At 37.1% G+C, this 23,475-nt stretch overlaps 3 protein-coding genes across 3 annotated transcripts; 2 read left to right on the forward strand and 1 right to left on the reverse strand.

The window, feature by feature from the left end:
- Positions 1-1,602, forward strand: LOC128468257 (homeobox protein XHOX-3-like). Its single transcript, XM_053449945.1, has 3 exons — positions 1-628; positions 809-1,065; positions 1,249-1,602. Exons 1-3 carry the CDS (start codon positions 1-3, stop codon positions 1,600-1,602), a joined length of 1,239 nt encoding a protein of 412 aa, XP_053305920.1.
- Positions 1,603-11,706: 10,104 nt separating this feature from the next.
- LOC128468258 (homeobox protein vent1B-like) lies at positions 11,707-13,935 on the forward strand. Its single transcript, XM_053449947.1, has 3 exons — positions 11,707-11,965; positions 12,985-13,235; positions 13,642-13,935. The coding sequence occupies exons 1-3, from the start codon at positions 11,707-11,709 to the stop codon at positions 13,933-13,935; spliced, it is 804 nt and encodes a 267-aa protein (XP_053305922.1).
- Positions 13,936-17,211: 3,276 nt separating this feature from the next.
- On the reverse strand, positions 17,212-19,398 carry LOC128468259 (homeobox protein vex1-like). Its single transcript, XM_053449948.1, has 3 exons — positions 19,137-19,398; positions 18,129-18,379; positions 17,212-17,523 (listed from the first exon to the last, which is right to left on the reverse strand). Exons 1-3 carry the CDS (start codon positions 19,396-19,398, stop codon positions 17,212-17,214), a joined length of 825 nt encoding a protein of 274 aa, XP_053305923.1.
- Positions 19,399-23,475: the final 4,077 nt, after the last annotated feature.

Genomic DNA, 23,475 nt, shown 5'->3' on the forward strand with positions numbered 1-23,475 from the left:
ATGTGTGTTTACACTAAGCAGTGCCTTTCTCCCAAGGAGCTGTATAAAAGGCAGACCCTGGCTCCTGCCTCTCATATCCCAAGACCTCCTCATCCTGACAACACCATGACCCCCACAGGAGAAACCCCCAAGACCTTTGCTTCAGTTGCATGGCTTTCACAAAGCAGTCGGATTCCCGACTCCGAAAGGCTGAGCAGGATGGACCCCAGGGTAGCCCAGCTCATCATGGACTCTCCTACCTTGGTAAATTCATGGAGCACAGTACCTTTCCATCAAGGGAATATCCAAATGCATCCTCATCAGGAAAACCCAGGGAATGAGCAGATGGCAAAATACCCAAGAAGTGCCGTTTTAGCCCCATTCCAAAGGAGTAAGCAGCCATCACCAGGTCCACAGAACATCCAGGCACATCAAAGGAGCAACTATATGGAAGTGTCTTATGCTACCGACAATGAAACATCTTCTATGGACAACTATAAATTGTCCATGCCTGTATATGAACCCATCAGCCCTGCCATGGATGATACAAACACCCCAAGATCTGCTCTATCTCCAGCTCTTCCCAGCAAAAGCCAAGAAGATCAGGCAGACACCCAGACTAACTCCAGCGAGGACATGGCTCATTCTGGTATGTGTAGCACTATATCATGTTTTTGTAGATATTTACTGTACTATCTTTATTTATAATATAGTATATTAAATGTGTAAGACAAGTAATGCCCAGTTCAACCCATGAAGTTGACATCCATTAAGTTGAGATTTAATTGAAGATGTTACAATGTTACTTTTTTGGAACGTTAGAACTAAGTTTCTTTTCTTGATACAGCTTGCAGCTCCAATGCTGACTCTGGGTATGAGAGTGAGACCAGTCGCTCCACATCTCCAGACCAAGACAGAGAGTCCATTGATGCCTCAGACGAAGAAGGAAAAGTGGGTCGCAGACTAAGGACAGCTTTTACCTGCGAACAGATCTCTACCCTGGAGAAGACCTTCAAGAAACACAGATACTTGGGCGCATCAGAGAGACGAAAACTGGCAACCAAACTCCAGCTGTCTGAAATTCAAGTAAGTTCTGCTCCTACACAAAATAAACATTATTTTGTAAGATTTAGAAATTGCCGGAATTAAAAAGGTGGGTTTTAATGGCTCGAAATGTGAATCCCACAAGGAACAGGCACTTCTAGATGTAATTGTGAATGGATTGACCAACAGATAAGTAACCAGATTCTTCTTATTTTCTTTCCTCAGATCAAAACCTGGTTTCAGAACCGCAGAATGAAATACAAACGTGAAATTCAAGACTCCAGACCCGATGCATTTCACTCAGCTCACATGTTTGGGGTATACGGATACCCACCTCAACATCAAAGCAATGCTTATCACTATACCCACCCAGTACAGTGTGGACCACAGCCCATGACATACTCCCACCCCACACTGGTGGACAACATGCCTGGCAGCTTGTCCTACTCCCTGCCTTCTCCTACCCTGAACCCAATTAACCCCTTCAAGACCCCATCTCTTCCCATGATGTACCTCCCTCAGCAATCTGTGATGCACACTACTGGATACCATGACGAGAGGCAGTTTGTTAGATACTAAACTCTGAGCATCCAAGAATAATTATTTTTGAGTCTGGACTATACTCAAAAAAAGACTTTCACTGAGAACCTACCAGTTCTTTTGCTGCTATGAAGAAATATATTTTTTTTTGCACTGTTGATTGATGGAGATTGATTTGAATTAATATGTGTGACATATTCCATAGTTTTACTTATTCACATTGAATAGATAAAGATTTTATATTTTGTCTTCTACAGATGGATTAAATTGTCATTTGCCTTGTGCTATTGTGAATATCTTTTTAAAATTTATTTAAAGAAGAATACTTTAAAAAATAAAAGTTGTTTTTTTAATGTTACCATGAGGTTTTGGTGTGTTGAATACAAGTATACATGTATATATATAATATATAAATATATAACACAGCAGTGCTATTATTTCACTGGGTAAAATGTTATGCAATTAAAATGCCAAGAGCCAACCATTATACAGAGAGAAACAGAATAAAATTTTTAATCTTTCAAAAAAAAAAAAAAAAAACATTACAAGTTTATTGTATGGTCACTTACTACATATACATATTTATATATATGGAAATAAATTGTGCTATACTCACAAAAAGACACATTATATGATTATATGACAAAATGGATGCAGCTATATAAACCCAAGAGAAAATTAAGTCAAAATTGATCCTCATCTGAGAAAGGCACCTCTGTGGCTGCATACGCTTACATGACATTATAGGAGTACAGTTTATTGGTGTTTGTAAATCTGATAAAGCCTACCATTCTACACTTGGCGCAATTGGCAAAAAATTCTATTTTGACTATTTTATCGGGATTTGCCTTGATACATTTGGCCCAGATAATTAATTATTGTATTTTTCCAGTACTATATGGCTGTGGTACACTCAATAAACAGTAACTGTTTATTATAAGTATTATTAGTATTATTATACTGCCTCCCTTGTCTAGTTTGCAATTTTGTATTGAGGGCTCTCACCGCTTAGGAGGTACGGCCAGTACCTGTGTATGGGGCCCAGCGAGCAAGGGGGCCAGTATCTGTCATTGGCCCCATTTAATGGCCCTTGTGGCCTGCTACCAATTTCTGGGTCCTGGCAGGTATTGCGGTCTAGTGGCCCCTTTCCAGTCTTTAAGGCCTGGCTGACCCATTGCAAGCTTTAGTGTCTTGGGGCCGGCGGGGAAAGGCGTATGGGAAGTTTCATGGTGTGGGATAGGGCAGCTGTTGGCCAGTCTTTACATATGTACCAGATCTCAAGATTTCTTATGGTGGCCCTGCTTGCAATATCTAAAATGGCATTTGGTCAGTGACTAATAGAGCATGCATGGTAGTGACTATATGGCTACTCTCTTGCTTTACCTGAATCATGGATTCAGGAATTGCAGCTGGTAACTGGCACCATAAAAGCCATTGAAGAGGATGGGCAGTTTTAACATTTTTACTTTTTTCAATAAATGATATATTTTTCATTATTAGTCACAATTGAAAGTGATTTTTTTAATTTCATACAATAAAAAAATGTAGAACATTTACAAGAAGAATAAATGGATGGTGAAAGATGGGTCACGTAAGGTCATATCATAACTCCAGTTTTTACCTTTTTTTTTAGTATCACCTGCTTCAAGATCTAGAAAAAAAAAGTAATATTTCAGAGTTTTCACTGGGACATTTTTAATTAGGTGCAAGTCACATAATGATAGCATGCTGTTCACTGCAAAAAAAATGTAATTATACATTTAAATATTTTATTTACAAAATATATAGATCACAGCATGAATCAATTAACCCCCCTTTGAGACATTCTCTTTTTATTTGTATACAATGTATCCAATGCATGATTGTTGGTGGATACTGGGATGGCCTGCATGGCTTTCATATCACTCCGGCTCCTGTACATTGTCTGTTCTTTCTCTAATTTATTTTTTATCCTTACCTCGGTAAGTGACGTATAAAGCTGTCTGAATGAGTTATTGTATTTTCAGATGGTAATTTTTTTGCCCACAAGACAGATAATGATTTTAATAAAGACAATTCTTGGGCAAAAAACAAAGCAATTTTAATAAAAAAGTATGAAATTCATCTGTGACATAATAAGAAATTATATAAATGGCATTAATAAATATGACCTGAACTAAAAAGTGAACTAAAAGTGAAAATGTATATATGTATATATATATATATATATATATATATATGGACCAAATGGTTCTTATCTCATGTATATATATCTATCTATATATATATATAGATAGATAGATATGTATATATATGTATATATATATATATATATATATATAAATATATATATTTATATATATATATATATATATATATATATATATATATATATATATACATGAGATAAGAACCATTTGGCCCATCTAGCCTGCCTGTTATATCTCATGTAAAGAGACCTTGGTTTCATCTTAGATTCAGGAGCCATATGTCTATCTCATTCATGTTTAAATTCCCTCACTGTATGGGCCTCTATTGCTTCTGCTGGGAGGCCTTTCCATTTTCATAAGTAAGAAAAAAAGCTAGCAGTTTGTTGTTTAAGGTAAGAGCCATTTATATGTATACACAAAGGAGTATATATATATATCTATATCTATATATATATATATATATATATATATATCTATATATAGATATTTATATATAGATATATATATATCTATATATATATCTATATATATATATATATATATAGATATATATATATATATATATATATATATAGATATATATATGGAGTTTGAGTTGGCCCTGTAAAAAGTACACTATATATATATATACACACACACAACTCCCTGTGCCCTCTATGAATCTTTTGATTTAGTTGGCATTCAAATTAGGATAATTTGCATTAGAATTGATGTTAATGATTTTAGTATTTATTTGTATTTATAGGTCATTATTATATTCAGAAATTTACAGCTAAAAAGGAGCAAGGTGGGAATAACAAAAAAGCTGGTTTACTATAAACATAGACAAGTTTTGGTCTATTATACAATATTCTTTTCTCATAAAAGCCCCAATAAGGCAGGTATTGGGGTAACCATGATCTCCAAGGGGCACTGGGCAGTGTATTTATTTTTTAATCTAAGGATGGTTTCATACAACATATAGATTTCTTATCTTAGCTTTCGAAACTATCTAGGTTTCTTCTCCTTCAGAAGAAGAAATCTGTTCTACATGAGTTGCCCAATAAATGTATTCTCTTTACTAAATCCCCAAGCTCTATAATATTCATTTTATGGCAAATGGAATTTCCAAATGTTAATTGCATACAATATTTTTTAGTGGCCCTTTAAATGATCACATATATCCCAATATTATACTCTTAACCCCTCAAATCATATAACATATATAAATCACCTACAAAGGGATATATGAATGCTATAAAATAGAAATGTCTGTAATATAGGATACAAATTAATCAGTAAGAACATCACATGTCCTAAGTATGTGTATATATATATATATATATATATATATATATATATATATATATATATCTATATATATATATATATATATATATATATATATATCTATACATATATATATCTCTCTCTCTATATATATATGTATATATATATTTCTTAGTATATATATATATATATATATATATATATATATACACACATATACATATATATATAGATCTTGTAGCACAGACTGTGATGGCTGGTACTGGAATATTCCCATCAGATTGCAGGAAACCCCTGGCAGACAGAATGGAGCCAGAAAGCCATAAATTTGCAAACCAAAGTGATTCATCCTAATCTGGTGAGATCTCACACATCTTAAACATTAGATCTTAAGGCATCTTTTCCTTTTGATGACCAATTAGATCACAAACAACAAATAAAATAAAAGAAAGCTTTGCATTTGCTGTTGGTTTGTTTGCTGCCAGGTACACAGCATGGGAGAGGAGACAGCCAGGAGATGTGTCCTTACTGGAAAGAATAGTCATGGGGGCTTGGGGTGTGACGAGCAGCAGAGGGGGCAATAAAATTTGGGTGTATCTGTGATGCGTGGCATCTCATCAAATCCCATTCAAAGACTCCGACATTAACAACTGTGAAACAAACACTCCTGCTGCCACTGTCTTAGTGACTAAAGTCCCATAGAGTTTGCATTATTATTATTATTATAATTATTATTATTATTATTAATAATAAATTTACCTTATGATACTAATATAGTATTAAAATGGATGTAGGTTTTATAACTATGTTTTGAATACAATTTAAATTTTACAGGGTGTATATTAGTGTTTTAAAAGCAAAAATACACAGATTATTGGAAGAATTTATCTGCTGCATTATGTTACTAAACAGGATTGTTTAGATTAAAACAAACCCCCCCAATCATCATTTATTGATTATTAGGCAACAAGGAATCAAGGTTATCAATAAGATAACATTAAAAAGATCAGTATTGTACTATGCCTTGGGTCATTGTGACAGCAACAATTGTATCACCATTCGGTTTATTGGATATTCTGCCCAATCTACAGTTTACAGAATCATCCCACAAAAGCTATTTAACAAGAACAAGCAATGGGGCAAAATATCATTGATTAACCCTTCTGCTGCTGGAAAGCGCAGCCTATTATTCACACCTGGGACACAAAGTCACCAATTTACTTAACAGAGGCTACCATTATTTTTTTTTTTGCATTTATTGGGTATTTTATTTATAGCATAATGCTTCTAAAAAGTGTGTGATGTATTAATATTAATTAAATTGTAACCTAACACCATCTACTAAGAAGATTAAGGACTTTGCAAAGAGCATTTAAATAAACCTGTTACCATTTCAAGGAGGTGGCTGAAGAACTACAAACAGCCATCAATTTCCTTATCAGTCATATTAAAAGGAGCCTCCCATTCAGGGCAGATAATTAGGTGCGACTCTAAGTACCCCAGCTAATGCCCCATTCCTTATTGTCTGCTCTTGGAGACAATAAAAGGCCAAACAGGATGAGGTGAGAGTTTCCCATTAAAGGCTCCTTTGATCCCCCTGCCTGTTTTCCAAACCTTTGACAGATAATAATGTGGACCCCATACATCCTTGAGTGGGTTTTTTTTTTCTTTCTTTCAACCAACTTGAACTTTCAATTAGCCATGGAGTTAAAACAGTCTCTGGACTGGGCTGATAAGTTTAAAAACAAACAAACAAAAAAAAAAAAACAATGCTAAAATGTATATTTTATAAATCAATTTTTTTCTTAATAGAATTAATAAAATACAAATATTTAGCATGATTTACATTTTTTAAATACAACATAATGTAATGCTGAACTACTTGTTTGAAGGGAAGTTGCAACATTTCAGGAACTGTTGGCCACACATGAATTAGAATTTTTCATTAGTTATTTATAACCCCAGCAATGTATATGATATAAAAATAGAATATGTATGAATGCAATGCAGTGATTGCTTGCAAGTGTAGTTTATGTATGTTATATATTTTTGTACTAAATTCACTTATATGTATATATTTTTTTAAAAAAACTGTGGCCACCAAGCTACCAAGAAGACTTATAAGCTGTAGCTGCTTGATGTCAGGTGAGATACTCAAGCAGAGATCAAGCTGCACAATCTGTTTTTATGGTATGATTCCACGATTTAAATCTAAAAGAAAAAAAAACCAAATGATAATAAAAAATGAATATATGTTCATGATCTAGGGTGCTCTTGTAAATACATTTATTAAATTTATTTACAATTGCACTCACTTTGTTGATACAGAACAAGAAGGTCCTGTTCTTGGGAGCTTGCAATCTATTCTATGCACAAAGTGTAGATATTTTTTTCTCTTGTTGTCATATATTATTACTTAAAGATGTTATTTGTTTTACAATGTTGGTTTTCTCCAGAATGAGGTTGGCTCAGGGGAACTGAACCCCTCAGGTGCCTGTAGACTGCATCAAAGTCTACAGGCACCACACATCATTAGAGCTTAACTGGTGCATTTACATATTGTATAGGGATGTATCATATAGGTGGGCAATCTGAATGGAGCCAGCCCTACTGTAAATAGTAGCTCATTGAATTAAAGGGCCAGACCCCCCTTTCATTAGTGTTTTCCCATTTCTCCTACGCATTGATTTTATTTCTGTAATTCAAGGTGTTTCTCACCTGTAAGCTCTTGTAAACATAACCAAATATCCCACAATTACTTGCAAAGGATCTCACATCTAGAGATGTTTTCTTTATCATATAATAAGCATTTGCTCAGTGATTTCCATGGGGGTACCAAGGAGTAAAAGGGCAACACAATTCTTAACCCTCTCAGTCCTGGTGTAAATAAATCCTTTACTGTATTTTGTATATATATATTGGAAGACAGTATACAGTTACATTTCCCTGAATATTAGGGGCTAAAATAATATATATATATATATATATATATATATATATATATATATATATATATATATATATACAAAATACAGTAAATAATTTATTTACACCAGGACTGAGAGGGTTAAGAATTGTGTTGCCCTATTGGAAAAAAAGTATACATATATATGTATATATATATGTACTGTGTGTACCACTCAAAGGAACAGCAGCTTAATGTTGTAGCTGTTTATATTTATTCCGCCTGCACTTAAAGGGTTAAAGGGCATTGTCTTGTTTTCTATTTTTGTGACATGAGTGTAGTACAGACTTTGAACCCTTAAAATAGTGTTTATAATGTAAAGGTTATATAGGGATTCTGTACTCATCTCTCAGAAGGACTCTCCCTGAAAACTGTACTGTCACTATTATTAAGAGTATACTATCAGGATGCTACTTACTTAAGCCATGAATGAGTCAAGATATGACTCCAGACAGAGGCATATCTTAGCACCTTGATAAGGATTCAAATCCTGATGGGTAATTTGCTGGCTGACATTGCCCCAGACTCACCCGATCTGCCATTACAGCAGCGGGTGGGGTGCAGCAGTGTGGGGCTGCTGGCTGGATATGCCCCGTCGCATGCTACATGGGCATAAAAACCATAACGTGCGGCTTCTCCCATCCAGCCATCACCTGCAATGATGTCATCAGGTGGCTTTAAAGTGCTGGGACTGCCTCGTCGTCACCAGTCCGGCCCTGCCTTCTAGAAGAACAATAAGCATATCAACAGTTATAATCAGCAAGATGAATCATGATTCCTTCTTGACATGGAGGGGGTTCGTAAGGGAGGCAGGGGGGCAATTGCCCCTTGGGCTGCTCTGATTTTGGGCCACTGCTTGAAGCTTTATTGGGTTTTACTTGCAATCTCAAATATAGCCACTAGGGGGTCTAGATTAAAAGAGCAAGATAAACCTATTCGCTGTCTGAATCTTGTGTTTTGACTATTTCTTGTTAAACTCCTATGGACGATACTGGGTTTGTATACAATGGGCATGCTGCTTCCAAATGTGCTTTAGGCTGCTGGGCCACTTGGATGATTTTACCCCGGGGCTATAGGTTGCCAGTCCTCCCTTCCTTCTTGAATTATAGCCCACCAGCAATAGGGGAAATGTGTTTTTTTTTGTGATGCAAACAATTTAATAAATCCAGGTGTTACGCATCTGTGTGTTGGTGGAAATACTAACAAAAAATGGGTCTATATTAACCTATGTTAATCAAGAGTGTTACGCAGGGATCCCTGAAATATATAACCTAATCCATGTCTAGAAAAAAGCACATGGGAAATCCTTAAATGTTATATATGAGAAGGATTACATGTCAGCCCATAAACTTCTCAACTGGTTTCTAAAACAAATTCAAAGTGAATGCCACTGGATTCAAATGTTAAGAACACAAGCAGGGAATGGCATTAAACATTTGGTTGGAAACTGATCCCATGGGAGGCCGGGGAAAAAATTGTAGTTTTACTAGAGTTATAGTTTGATCACTATCTTATAAACAGCTTATGCTTTGCCAAGGAAAACATATACTTTTTTTCCTCCAGTATAAGTTCATTATAAGCTATTATAAGCTATTTGAAGATGCCCAGTTTAGGCCAAACCATGCATCATATAACAAGATAGAATAGGTACACCATCCACTGAAAAACCAAAATGTTATTTCTCACTATTACCCCCCCCAAATGTAAATAGTTAAAATGATGGAAATTACATTTATCCAGCATATGTGGTCATACATTTATGTAGATCATTACACACACAGCCTGGGTACGTGACCGTATACAAGTTATCTCCTACATAGCTCTGTAGTTTTTGGAGTTCTTCTGCCTCACTTAAGTCCTTCCCTAGCTGTCTCTACTGAACACAGGGAGCATACCAAAGTATGCTACTTGCACATGCTCAGTAGTAACAGTAATAGCAGTAGTAGCAGCAGCCAAACAGACATAAGCTTACATACTAATGCTTCCTGGTTTCAGTAGAGGCGGTGGGATGTATAAAAATCCATCATTGTATAGGCCAAGCAGATTTTTCGTAAATCATTATTTTGGTACAATTAGATGTCCTAGGCCAGGGGTGGCCAACAGGTAGACCAACTCCCATGCTGCTCTTACTAGTTCATAGGCTAGTTAAACATAATTTGAGAGGTAATCTAGCCAAGAATATCTGAAGCCCTGTCTGTCCCTGTCTGTTGCATTACCCAGCCCTGGCATTACCTGTCCATTTCTCACCCCTCTCTATGTGCCACCAATAATCATTTAAATCGGTTTTTATGACATGTAGTAGGATTAGCAGACCCTGCCCTTAACTATAGAGTCACCCAACATAGTTATGAGAAATTATACTATTTTTAAAATCATTGCTGTCCTGCATGGTAGGAAGGTTTTTCAACCTTATGTACTATGTAACTATGGTAACTCCACTCAACATAAAGAACTATCTGGTCACCCTACCACCGAAGCAGCTGCTCATATTTTACTTACAAATGAAACCAAACAAATATAAAGTTCTCAATTAAAAAAAAAATCAAAATACTAATGAAATATATAAATATATATATATATAGATATATACTGGACCCATTTTTATATAATAATGCAATAATACAACGTATACACTTAGAGTAACAGTATAGAATATATTATTCTCTCATTTGACAAACACTGTTAAGGCAATGTAATTATTACAAATGTTATGTTATGTAGACATATGAGGTCTACCAGAAAGTCCTGCAGGAAACCTACAATTCTCAAATATGTCAGTGATGAATATGAAATACCCCAGTCCTCAACTCCCTGACAGATTCTGGTTAAAGTGGAAATCTGCTCACTCCTATTTATTATACTTAATTATTAATTATAATTATTATTATTATTATTATTATTGTGTTCCCAATTATGTCAGTGATAATTATTAATTGCCCCAGAACTCAACTCCATGACAGACCCTGGTTAAAGTGGTTGTTAATTATTTTTTATTATTTATTAAAGTACCGTAATACATATCATAACTACAAACTAAAGTTATTATTTTAAGTACACTGCAATTCTAGAAGTATCAATTTAATATAACATTAAACACTCGAGTATTACTTATGGTTATACAGTATCCATTGAATGAAGCTCTAATCAGAATTTAGCTGCCTTCCAAAACCCAATTCCCACCCCTTGATGATTGCACACAGTGTTTATTCCTTCCTCTTCTTTAAAGTCCTTATTATTGTCCTCTCCTGGGCTACTTTTCCTAGAAGTTACCTGGGATGAAGGCACCCCTCCCCACCAGGTTGCTCATTTGTATCAAAATGGTTAAATGTGTGTGTATGCCCCAGTCTTATCAGTGCCCTCATTAACATCATCAAGATATCACAATAAAATAAGGCAACATTCTGTGAAGTCAGTGCTATACAATCCTGTCTGGTCTGTTTTGGGGCAGGAGTAATGCAATTGATGGAGACATCAGCCTTACAAAATCACAAGGTGACATCAGTAATCCTACAGACTCACTGGAGCCAAGGCAGATACATTTGTCGGAAGTGGAGACCTGGAATGGTTACGTTAATTAGTCATTATCCAACTTTTCTATGTCTCCTTTGATGTCCTTCACACCTGTTGATCCAAAGCCCTATAAAACTCCAGTCTCCAGCTATCTCTGGAGGTTTGAACGTCCTCCACCCCACCCAGCTTGTTCCAGTTAAGGCTTCAAGCATGGTCAGGCAGGGTTTCTCCATTGCTGTACTTCTAGGTAACAACCAGGAGCAGGGCCACCAAAAGAATGATGAAGATGCCTGCCCAACGACACAGACATCTTGTTTTCCACAACTTCAAGTCAACCATCCCCTTCCAGAGAAGACCAAGCGAAAGAGGGAAGACGAGGCTGAGATACCAGCGTTCACTGGTGACTTGCAGTCCTCTTCTGCGGGACAAACTGAGACTTCCATCCAGTATCTCCTCTCTGCCACAGCTGGTGAGCACTTGTACTTATTTTAAGTCTTAATGATTTGCATAATATTGTTAAATAACGTTAATAATGTTAGATCAGTAGTTATACAGACCAATGCCACCAGGGGGCGCATGGGAGTAAACGCCTTTATTGCCCCCAAATGTCGAGTTTGTGGCCTCAGTTTGGGTCTTGGTGGGACTCCGACGAGTTTGGACTGTGGCCATGTTTCCTATCATGCATGGTGTGTTGTGATGGGCTTTTTAGTATGTTAACAGGCACACAACAGGGAAATAAATACTTCCATTGATCTCATTACCAATCTGAAAGGGTTAATGGAGCATAATTTTTCAAGAGGGTTTGAGAAGCCGTTAACAGGATTTGTAGCCCTAGCTTAGCTCAAAAGTCAGTTTGTCAGCGGAATTTGCTGAAAGTGACACAATGTTACAAAGTGTTTTGTTGCAGTAACAATGGGCTTTCTGTGAAATACTGTAGATAAAGTTCTGGTGATGGGGCTACTGGGCTGAAGGCTTCTTATCTTTCAAAAGGTTGCTCTTATGGAATGTTTAGGTAGGGAGATAAATTACAAAGAGGCCCAGCATAGTGCCCTGGGCCTTTCTCTACCCACAGCAGGCTATACACACCTATATTCTCTAGGTGTCTAAGCGTGGGGGTCTTAAATTGGCTTTTGCAGAGTAATTTTAAATGTCAAGTTTCTCTTTGCCAAAAATATTAACGGCAACAGTTTGTTTAGCCTTAGAACAGCCCTTCGTATTTTTTTCATCTGAAACTTTGATGAAACAAAACCTAAAATATGGTGCTATGGCAATAACCAATCAGTGCCTGCTGAAAGTTGAAGACCAGACTTTAAGTAAGAAATCGTTTCTGGAAATGCATAAGATGTTCAATATAACCAAGGGTGTTAGGAACAGCATATTATAAAACTCCTTATTCTACAAATGTCTGACTGGGCAGTTATGGGCCATGAATGAAAGTCTGGAAATTGCTAATAATGTTTTTGATGTTGCTCCTGTTGGCTATCACAGCTCCACAGACGCTTTGGGAGAATGCTGAGGAATCGCTGTCCAATTGCTCGGAAGATGAAAGCGAAGTAGGACGAAATCACCTGGGAAAAGATGGACCTGTTGAGGATAGTCCGAAGACTGAACGCCGGATGAGGACGGCCTTCAGCGTAGAGCAGCTTGACAAACTGGAACGCACCTTCAAGAAACAACGATATCTTGGAGCATGTGAAAGGCGGAAGCTGGCAAGCACGCTGCAGCTGTCTGAAGTCCAGGTAACTGCATTCATATTCTGCTATCAGTATTGTTAGTATTAGTATTGTAGAATACCCCAAGAAATGGGGTCTCCATAATGTCCCCGGATGTATATACTGTCCTGATAACAGGTGGACTATGGACCATAATAAACATTTATGACATTGGCATAATATCCTTTATTAGCCCAAACCCCAATGAAACTTTGGGGTGAGGGCTTGCAAAATTCCTACAGACCACTGGTGGTTTGCATTTTAAGGTCAACTTTGCTACACGTCTATTGAGTCTCTTCTCCAAATTTACATTACAAAAAGTCCTGATGCCAGGGCGTTCACTTTTAATTTAGATGAAACTCCCCAGAAGCATAATATTTTAGCAATTGCTGAAAATACTTGAGTATAACGTGGACAAATTTTGCCTCTACAGATTAAAACCTGGTTTCAAAATCGGAGAATGAAACTAAAGAAGCAGATACAAGATCAGCAGCCGTATGTGATTCCACCGGCTCTATATCCTCCTCTCTTCGCCTACGGCCACAACCTTCCAAGATCTTTCAGCAGCCCTCCGTTCTACCAACCCCAACCGCATCCGTACCAGATGCCAGGACTTCACTATCATCAGAACGCTCCATTCCTTCCTCTGCCCATCACAAACCAGTTGGTGAACAGTAACCCTTACCAGGAGCAATACCACCCGCTAAAGGGTAACTTGTATCTGTAATATTAATGTCTCTTGGAGAGACACCACCCTACTTATTTTATTTGGTGCTTAGTATAAATTATAGAACATTTATCTGTAAATAAATGATTTATATTAAATCATAAGGACATCTTTTACAAACTTTTGTACAGACTTTTAACCCATCTACCTTTTTCCATGGATGCCGTTGAGGTTCCCTTTTTCAGAAGCTAGATCACTTGTAATGACCGGAGGAGATGCCGCTCAGTAATGTATTGTGTGGGTATTGATGTCAGCGACTGTGATACATTGCCTTAGAATCAAAGACCAGTGTGTGAGTTGAGCTTGCCTGGGAGCCTGGGGCAGGTGAACCTCTAGGTGCCCTTTTTGGTTTTAGGTGGTCGCAGGCATACTTGCTACTCGTAGAAACTCCATCCTCCCCAGGCTGGGGCAAAACAAGTGACAGATAATCAAATATTATACAGCAGTCTTCGTGGTCTCTGCATTTGGCCAGGTGAGATCCCAGTGGTGACTCTTATGGAAAATACGGCTTACAGAACGTGTCAATGGCAAGTCCAGAAACGGTAACCTCGTACAGAAACATTTCTAGGTTTATTGCTTCTGAGCATTGCGTTTGGGTTTATTCTATATAGGCAGAGTTTTGAATTCCGCTCCCCAGTGCATTATAAAGGTCTGACGTGGGAAGGGCTGAGCTGGCCCTACATGATGGAAATCGATGAGAATCTGAATGATTTAATTGTTACAGAGGGCCAGCCAAGCTCTTCCTGCATCTGAATCTCAATTGGATTGGAACTTTCTTTACCGAATAAATCTGATTTGCTTGCACAATGTTAATGAGGACACCAAGATTATATTTTAATGTTAAATTCAACCCCCCCCCAGTCTTTAACCACCTATGGTCAAAGTAGCCCCCCCGTAGGCTCAAAATCCTATTGGTTGGGATGAACAAAGCAGCCATTAGGAACTATGAAATTTATTGGAAGAAGGGTGCTTATTTTTACTGTTCTCTAAAGTTTTGACATTGTAGTTGATATTGTATATGCAACAGACACCCTATTAAGTCTTATTTGTGAATGTTTTTTTTTTTTCAATAGCTGGGGGAACACATTTTGAGCTGCACCATGTACTTCCTGTTGTCTCTCCAGCACTTCCCCAGCAGGTGGCTGCTGTGAGGCCCATGAGTATGTGATGCACTGAAATCGTTCCCCCTAGCCTGACCGTTCTTGCACTGTTTAAAATTGCACATTTTAGGATCTAAATGCTTGCATGTGTTCAACTTGTTTAAATGCTGCTTTATCAATGTCTGTCTCATTACGCTGTGTGGATTTAACACATCAGCCATGTGCCCGAGTGAATTTCATCTGATGACATAACCGATACTTTCTAAAGGAAGAGTAGCCTGATGAGATGCCATCGGTCTTGGATTTCTGTATTAAAGCCCATGGTTATGTATAGTGAACATCAGTTCTGTCAGCCTTTGGGGTTTAAGTCACATTCTTGGGACTTCCCAAAACACTGTTTCCGGTTTAGTGATACTGGAAATAAAAGATTTTCTAGAAGAATTTTTTTAAAAAACATTTTTTTAGGAGTATTGTGTTAGTTTCTTTTTAACCCCTTAAGGACAATGGGCGGTCCCTAAACCCATTGAGGACAATGCATTTTGAGCCCGTACATGTACGGGCTTTGTCATTAAGGGGTTAAAATGATTCTAGTATTTGCATAATGTTTTCAGGCAGCTGCATATTAGCCATTTATGAGTTGTTTCTCTGTTAATTGAGCCCAATCTTGAAAACAAACACCCTGGCTCTTTATCACGGTGCCTGTGGTACGCAATAGAATTGCTCAGTCATAATCACCCAGCTGGACACCATGACTCATGAAAGTCTAAAGTTTATCAAATAAATGTATTGGAGGAAATTGATATAAAACAAAGTAATTGATAATGCCGAACTACATTACCGTATACAATGTTTCAGATGTGCAGATCTCCACTACCTATTATCACTTAAATACATTTTATTTTTCTAATTTGATTTTAGCTGATTTGGCTTCTTCTGTCTGTATTCTGTAAATATGTTAAAATGAGCAATATTTGTAAGGCTGCTATTAAATATTCTTCAACCAACTCACTGTCTTGTTGATTGCAGACGTGTTTCTGGAACAAATTCCTGCACTGATAACATGTTTCCGATTCGTAATGCTGCTGTTGGGATCTAAGTGTCGTTTTATACGCTTTTATAGGTTTAAGCCACTGTGGTCTGTTTACTATAAGGAAGCGTGGCAGGAGAGTTGTAGTTTTAGCTAACGTCACTATACTTAATGAAGAGCTTCTGCTGAGCCACTAGCGAAATTTTGCAAGTATCCTTTCCTCACGGAGCTTTTACTCAATAAACACTCTTGACTTCAAAAAGTAAATGATAAAACTACAGGGGCAAATTGTTATCTAGAAGTTTATTCACTAAACCAGTTGAGGTGGGGCCATGGGCAAGCCTAGGGTTAGTGGTGCCTGGGTATTTCTTCCCCCTCCCCAATAATCACGCGCACTCTGAAACGGCTCAAGCACGTCTCATCGATATCAAGGCGTCTGGATGCTGTGTAACCTGGTGCAATGCAGGGGGCAGATGGTCCCAAACCCCCCCCTTGGGCAACCAGCCACCCCCCCTCCCCCACCATTGCGGCTGCTCAATGGTCCGTTTACAGGGGAGCCCTCTGATCTCCTCAGCTGGCCCAGAGACCTGTGCAGAGGTGGCACAGGACTCCATAAACTACAATTAAAGGAGCTGTGTGTCTGGATACGATGACATATGCCAGAAAAGAGACGACTTGCGCATGCTCAGTAGTGTTCCAATAGAAGCTGAGGGTCCTATGTAAGCAGGAATTGCAGCAACTTTGTCATGAATGCTGGTGAAACATCATTGCGTGACTAAGACTTCTTTTGAGTATTGTGCCAAACCAAATGAGCTCCTAGACTAGGCTGACCACCAGATAACCGGTCAACGCGGTGTATTATGTTGTGCATGAGCGGCCTTTTTCAGTAATGGCTAGAAAAAGCAATAAATGCAGAAGAGGCCAAAACATATTTAATATTTTAATTAACATAATTTAAAGCGCTGACAGTCCATAGTGCTGCACAGTGTGTACAAACCAAACGAGGCAATAAAATAAATTATAAATACAACAAATAATAATTGCACAGAAACTAAACATGGCAGACAAGGCCTAAAAAAACGATCCCATTCATTTCCACTGGTGTTCCAAGTGGCTCCATAGCCCGTTGACTCCCATAATCAGTCCGTATCAGTATGGGCTGTATCTCTGTCCAATGGATTCATTAAACATTGGGCGAAGAAGCATGGGTGATGAGGAGTATGAGCCGAAATTAGCAGAAGAGACAATGGGTGCCGCCGGAGCCAGTCCAGGAATCCTAACAGCCGGATGGATTGGGTTGAAAGGCAAGGCTGCAGGTGAAGGGGTCACTGGCCCTCCGGAGCCCTGATAGTCTGGATAGCTGTAATAAGGCAGGTAAAGCCTCGAAAACAGAGCATCAACTCGTGCATCTTGGGTTTGTCTTTTGTACTTCATCCTCCTGTTCTGAAACCATGTTTTAATCTTAAAAGACAAAGAAAAAAAATGTTAGGATTCATTTCCAGTACAGATTAATCAAGTAAAATAAACCCCACCATGGATCGTTACGTATGTCGTTGAGCAATTTGTTGGCACTTAATAAATAAAAGGTAATATTAAAAATACTAAAACTAGTATACATAACACCACCTTGCCTCTATGGAGGACTCTACTCTTAAAACGGGATGTCCTTAGAAATTGCAAGATCCTCTGTGACTGCAATGGAACCCAACGTTATATGTGATGTTAAAACACTTGTGTTCCATTGGAGTCTATAGAAGTTACTGATACCTCAGTGGACAAAGACATTCATAGAATAAAATGTAAAGTCACAAAAGCCTTTCAGTCCCTTCTAATGCTAACCTTCATGTACATGACCCAAAAACCCATCTCTACAGCCAGGAATAATAAGGTACTAATTCATTTTAACATAGGTAGCAAAACCCATTTTTGTCTTAAATATTATTGTCCTTTAAGGAAGGTGCTTAATATCCAGTGACATACACTTAAGATATACAACTCTCCAGTACTGACAATGACAATGTTAGCTATATCTCCATATACTGTGTGAAGCTGTGTTGTCTGCCTACCTGTGTCTCTGATAGATTCAGGACCCTGGACAACCTCTTCTTCTCGCTGGATCCAATGTATCTGTTATCCTTAAAGCTCTTCTCCAGCTCCTTTAGCTGCTCGGCTGAGAACTTGGTGCGAGGTCTAGACGATGAACTGTCTTCTTCTGAGATGGACCCTGGGCTCCTCGTGCTCTCAGACTCACAGCTGCCAAGATCATCCTTTGAAGGACTGGGTCTGCAAGCAGACATTTCCTTTAACACTTCGTGCTCTGCAAAACAATTCCAACAAAAAAAGGTTAATTACCATTGTTAAAGGGCCACAGGATTTCTACAGTCATCTAGCCCAAAAATAGGAATCTTATCCTATATATATATACGCAAATACTTTCTCAAGGCTCTGGCAATTAAAGGGTTAAATCAGCCTACTGCTCCTTCAGTATGGCTGCAATCTATTTCTTCTTGACAACAGGTGAATTGATACCAGGACAGAGAAAAAAAAGAGACCTTTCCATATAGACTAAATGGCACAGGGATGGGTAACAAAATATGCATTTGAGGGATTTATAAAATCTGTGCATTCAAAGCGGTAACTGTATGTATAAAAAAAGCATATCTAGTGCAAAAATGAAGAGAAGTGAAGCTAGGGGAATATTTTATTGTTGCTATGGAGATTGCACGACAAAACTGCTCTTTGCATATAATCATAAAAAATGTAAATCCAAAAAAATGTGCAGCGTTTATTATTATTATTATTATTATTATTATTATTATTATTATTATTATTATTACCTAGTTTGTATGGTATCTCAACAGGACAATATAACATACTAAATAGCATCGTTTGTATAAGAAACAAACACGAATAATTTTAATAAATAATATTATGAAAGGTTTATGTGCAAACATATTCTGTAAAACACTTAGGACAGGGGCGTCTAATTTGGCCCTTACAGTCAGTATTCTTCAAGGATCCCCCCAAAAAAAATATGTCTACATTTTGAGGTCCACTGAGAACCCCTATCTTACCTTGTGACTTGTGCTGAAGCTTCCGTGATGTTGCCACCTTGTCTTCAGGAAGGAGGTCCACTCTAGGATAGTTTTCCTTGTCACTGTAGACATTGGCTGGTGTGGAAAGACATGAAGAGTAGGGTCCATGGTGTATCTTCTGAACTTGGAAAGCTGGATGTCCAACCCTGTGCTTTAGTAAATCCATATCCATGTGAAGTTGAGCAGGGTTCTTCTGACTGCTTTCTGAAAGCCACTCCACTGAGTATGTCCTCTTCTCCATCCTCTCGCTCTCTGAGTGTCTCTCTTTCCCTTGACCAGAGCCAACTGACCTTCTCAGTGGGGACCCAGGCATATTTAAAGCCTGAATACCTGTCGGCTTTTAATGACCCACCACTTGTGATTATGCCCCTAACAATAGTTTTATTGGGTGTTACTATAATCTGCATTGTTAGGTGACTGTCACATCCGTCTAATCCCTCTCTACAGTAGTTAGAGGCACTTGGATTTCAAATATGTCTCCAAGTTCACTGTCCTTCAACGTCTTACATGCTAATTAAATCAAAACTATAGGGATTAGATAGATCTATATCATCAGATTAACCCCTTTATCATTTCATTGTTTCAATAGATTAGAGTTTATTTTTGTTTCTTGCAGGTTACTACATTGTATCAAAAATCTTGATAATATTAAGGATACAATGTAACATATTCTATCTTCCCTAATGTTCCATTGGTTTTAAGATGATTCTATTAAATAATAATGCCTATTATATCTTATATATAAAGCTAAATATTTAAGAGGCAGATATAATAGGCATTATTATTTATATTAGATTCTAAGCTTTTGCTTAAAAATTCCTTGTGTACGAATTTTCATTTTGACTGAAATGCAAAAAATTTCCTTAAACCTGTGCATAGTAAACGAATTTTTGTAAGAAATGCAAAATAATAATAAATGTCAAACACCCTATATAAATATTTTGGGTAATAGGACTGAGATAGGTGTCTGGGAATGAATAGGGATATTGTATCTTTAAAAAAAAACCAAAAAACCCGAATTTAAATCAAAGACATCGTTGGCAAAAAAAAACGAAGAGACAGGTTTATCTGATCTCTTGTAAGATTTCGGTTTGGGGGAAAAACATGTTAATTTGTTTTATGAAGGAAAAGGAACTTGGGAAATGAGTATGTAATAGCAAATGTGTTTTGGGTGCATTTCAAAGCCAATGACCTGATGTTTTTATGAACTACATCAAAAGCTTAATTGTAAATTTGGTTGTGTGTGGGGGGGGGTGGGTAGTCTATGACTCAGGTGATTTCTAGATACCGGTAAGGGCCATTCATTAACCCTTTCGCTTCCAAGCCCCCCTTCCTCCAGCCCACTCATTTGCATTGGACCCTGCAAGCAAACCCCTGGGAAGAAGGGGTTAATAAAGCCCAAAACAAGGGGCTTTACCCATGCAAACACCTCATTTAACAGGATAGCAAGTTGTCTAGATTAACAGGCGCCAGTTAAATCATAGAGAGGAGCTCATGATAAAGAACAAACTGACTTTCTTCATTTGGCTGCATGTAAACAAATTCAACAAACACTCCATTGTCTTCAAAGAGAGATTTCCCAGTCTGTGTTTAGGAGTCTCCACCAGCTAAATACATTGTATTATCCCAATTACCCACTTAATAATTAAACCCTTTAAAGGCAATCCCAGGGATTGCTCTGTAAAGGAATGTTACATGTATGTGTATGTCAATATTTTAATAATATGTGTATGTGCTGACAACACATATTATTGATCACCTTCTAAAACATGTTATAAGCAGAAAAAACTACCATTTTATTTAAATTGTATTATTATTTATATTTTTCTTTGGAGATCAATCTCAAAAATATAGACTATATGAATATATGTGTAACCTAAACGAATATTATACTAAAATCGGTTTTATGTCCTGAAAATGTAATGAAAAAAAAGATAATTTTTAATAAGCAGGACATGTTCATTAATAAAGCATGGGAAATGAATGAATTAATTCTGAAACACTGGGTCACGTTTACTTAGTGTGTGTGTGAAAATCTACAGTCTATGTGCTTGTGAATCAGAATGGGAGAATGGGAAAAGTAGGATAGAATAAAAATATAAATAAAAATATTTACTTTTTTGGGGTAATGTTCATCACTTTACCCAGCTAAGTATGTTTTCTTTTTTACCTACAGATAATAGATTGATGGGATTGCCGGGAGATTGGGGTGAAAATACATTAATCTCTTTATCACCTTCTACTGGACAATCAATGTCCCGTAGACAAAAAAATAGCAGCTAAAGGATTAAATATAATATATAAATGTGTGTGTGTGTGTTTATGAATTCTTGTATATTCTGCTTTGCTCTCTCTCTCTCTCTCTCTCTCTCTCTCTCTCTCTCTCTCTCTCTCTCTCTCTCTCCCTCCCCCCTCTCTTTCTCTCTTCTCTCTCTCCCTCCCTCTCTCTCTTCAGATTGATATTTAATAATATTCAGAATAAATGTGTGTTTTTATGAATTCTTGTATATTCTGCTCTCTCTCTCTCTCTCTCTCTCTCCCTCTTCAGAATGATTTTCAATAATATTCAGAATAAATGTGTGTTTTTATGATTTCTTGTATATTCTGCTCTCTCTCTCCCCCTCTCTTTCTCTCCCTCCCTCCCTCTCTCTCTTCAGAATGATTTTCAATAATATTCATAATAAATGTGTGTTTTTATGATTTCTTGTATATTCTGCTCTCTCTCTCTCGTTCTCTCTCCTAAAACGTTACAAAAATGTTAAGGGAATTCGACAGTACTCTATTATTATTTGTATTACTAGTTACAAGTAGTAATATTTTATCATAATCGAAAACTATGCTTATAATACTTGCTAAAACGATATATTTCTTACATATTGCAAGTAGGATATATATATATATATATGTAGGATATATATATGCAGGATATATATATATAGGATATATATATATATATATATATATATATATTTATATGTGTGTGTGTGTGTGTGTGTGTGTGTTGGATATGAAAAGATTGTAAGTGGTTCTGTGATTCAGACTCTTATGGAAGGAACTACATCTCAGATTATGCTTCTTGATACATCTGAGAGGCAGAGATGACTTAAAAATTTCATTCACAGTATAAATTTCCATAAGCATGTGTAAATTCACACTATACAACACTGTTTAGGTGACAGATCCCATTTAACACTTTCAGACCTGGAAGCTGGTGTAAGAAATCACAGGAAGTGATGGGTGCCAAAGAAAATGGTTTTAGCCAACCTGCTAGACAATCTGGTGACATGACAGATTTTACAGGAGCCATGACATCATATATTCCCTGAAATTCTCCTTTCAGAACCCAAACTGATGTTATTCTTCATTAGAAGTAACACCCGCCAAATATTTATCATCCAAGACAATAGACTGAAAAATTGCCGAAAATCCCGTTTGCCTAAATAGTTTTTTACTCTGAAAAGAAAACATATCATGATTTTTACTGATAATATTTTTCTTCTATTTATATAGCGCCAACATATTATGTAGCGCTGTAGAATGGGAGTTACTGTGCCGTAATAATTTCATGTTAAAATGTGCAGAAATTAGAAAATTAGAGACCTAGAAGCGAATGCAACGATCAAGAGAAAATAATATTTTATTTGGTAAATGTCATTGATTTATGACATCATTATGTCTAAAATAATACGTTTACATCCCATATTTCCTTGGATCTATATACGTTACTTAGGAGCAGACTGGGTTTTAAAATTGCCCAAAAAAGTCCAACAGCCTGTTAATGACGTTTATTTAGCATGATCACGTGTATACAGCAGGCAACCACCCGGTAACGTTACCGTACATGGGAGGCACCATCGGGCGCTGGGCTACCATGCTTCTTTCCGATGGCCCGTTGGGTCTGATGTTAGTACTATGGATCGATACGAAAATGAACAAACAAAATCAACTACAAACTTTATCCGCTGCAGTATTTTAATGGAGACAATTTAATGTATGAAGAAGAGACTTCTGAGGTCCTGACTGCTTATAGAACTATATTATTATTATTATTATTATTATAACTTTTATTTATATAGCGCCAACAATTTACGCAGCGCTTAATATACAGTTCATTGTTGGTCCAATAAAGGGTATTACATTTATTTATATAGCGCCAGCAGGTTCTGTAGCGCTTTTACTGTAGAAGACAATTTAAGATTGACAATAACATGAACACATCACGACATATCGGTGCAGACGTAGGAGAGGACCCAGGTCTTCCGAACTTCGACTAAGGACTCGACGTGCTGCATTCAGTCCTGATTCTTGTGATCCCATG

Source organism: Spea bombifrons, chromosome 11 (genome assembly GCF_027358695.1).
Source record: "Spea bombifrons isolate aSpeBom1 chromosome 11, aSpeBom1.2.pri, whole genome shotgun sequence".
NCBI classification, from domain to species: Eukaryota; Metazoa; Chordata; class Amphibia; order Anura; family Pelobatidae; genus Spea; species Spea bombifrons.

Bases quoted from the DNA above. Each gene is read 5' to 3' on its own strand.
- LOC128468257 (XM_053449945.1), top strand. From the start codon at position 1: ATGTGTGTTTACACTAAGCAGTGCCTTTCTCCCAAGGAGCTGTATAAA. The intron at 629-808 runs GTATGTGTAGCA...GTTAGAACTAAG, and splicing joins CGAGGACATGGCTCATTCTG to TTTCTTTTCTTGATACAGCT. The intron at 1,066-1,248 runs GTAAGTTCTGCT...TTCTTTCCTCAG, and splicing joins TCCAGCTGTCTGAAATTCAA to ATCAAAACCTGGTTTCAGAA.
- LOC128468259 (XM_053449948.1), bottom strand. From the start codon at position 19,398: ATGGAGAAGAGGACATACTCAGTGGAGTGGCTTTCAGAAAGCAGTCAG. The intron at 18,380-19,136 runs GTAAGATAGGGG...ATTGTTTTGCAG, and splicing joins GCTTCAGCACAAGTCACAAG to AGCACGAAGTGTTAAAGGAA. The intron at 17,524-18,128 runs GTAGGCAGACAA...TTGTCTTTTAAG, and splicing joins TGAATCTATCAGAGACACAG to ATTAAAACATGGTTTCAGAA.
- LOC128468258 (XM_053449947.1), top strand. From the start codon at position 11,707: ATGGTCAGGCAGGGTTTCTCCATTGCTGTACTTCTAGGTAACAACCAG. The intron at 11,966-12,984 runs GTGAGCACTTGT...TGGCTATCACAG, and splicing joins TCTCCTCTCTGCCACAGCTG to CTCCACAGACGCTTTGGGAG. The intron at 13,236-13,641 runs GTAACTGCATTC...TTGCCTCTACAG, and splicing joins TGCAGCTGTCTGAAGTCCAG to ATTAAAACCTGGTTTCAAAA.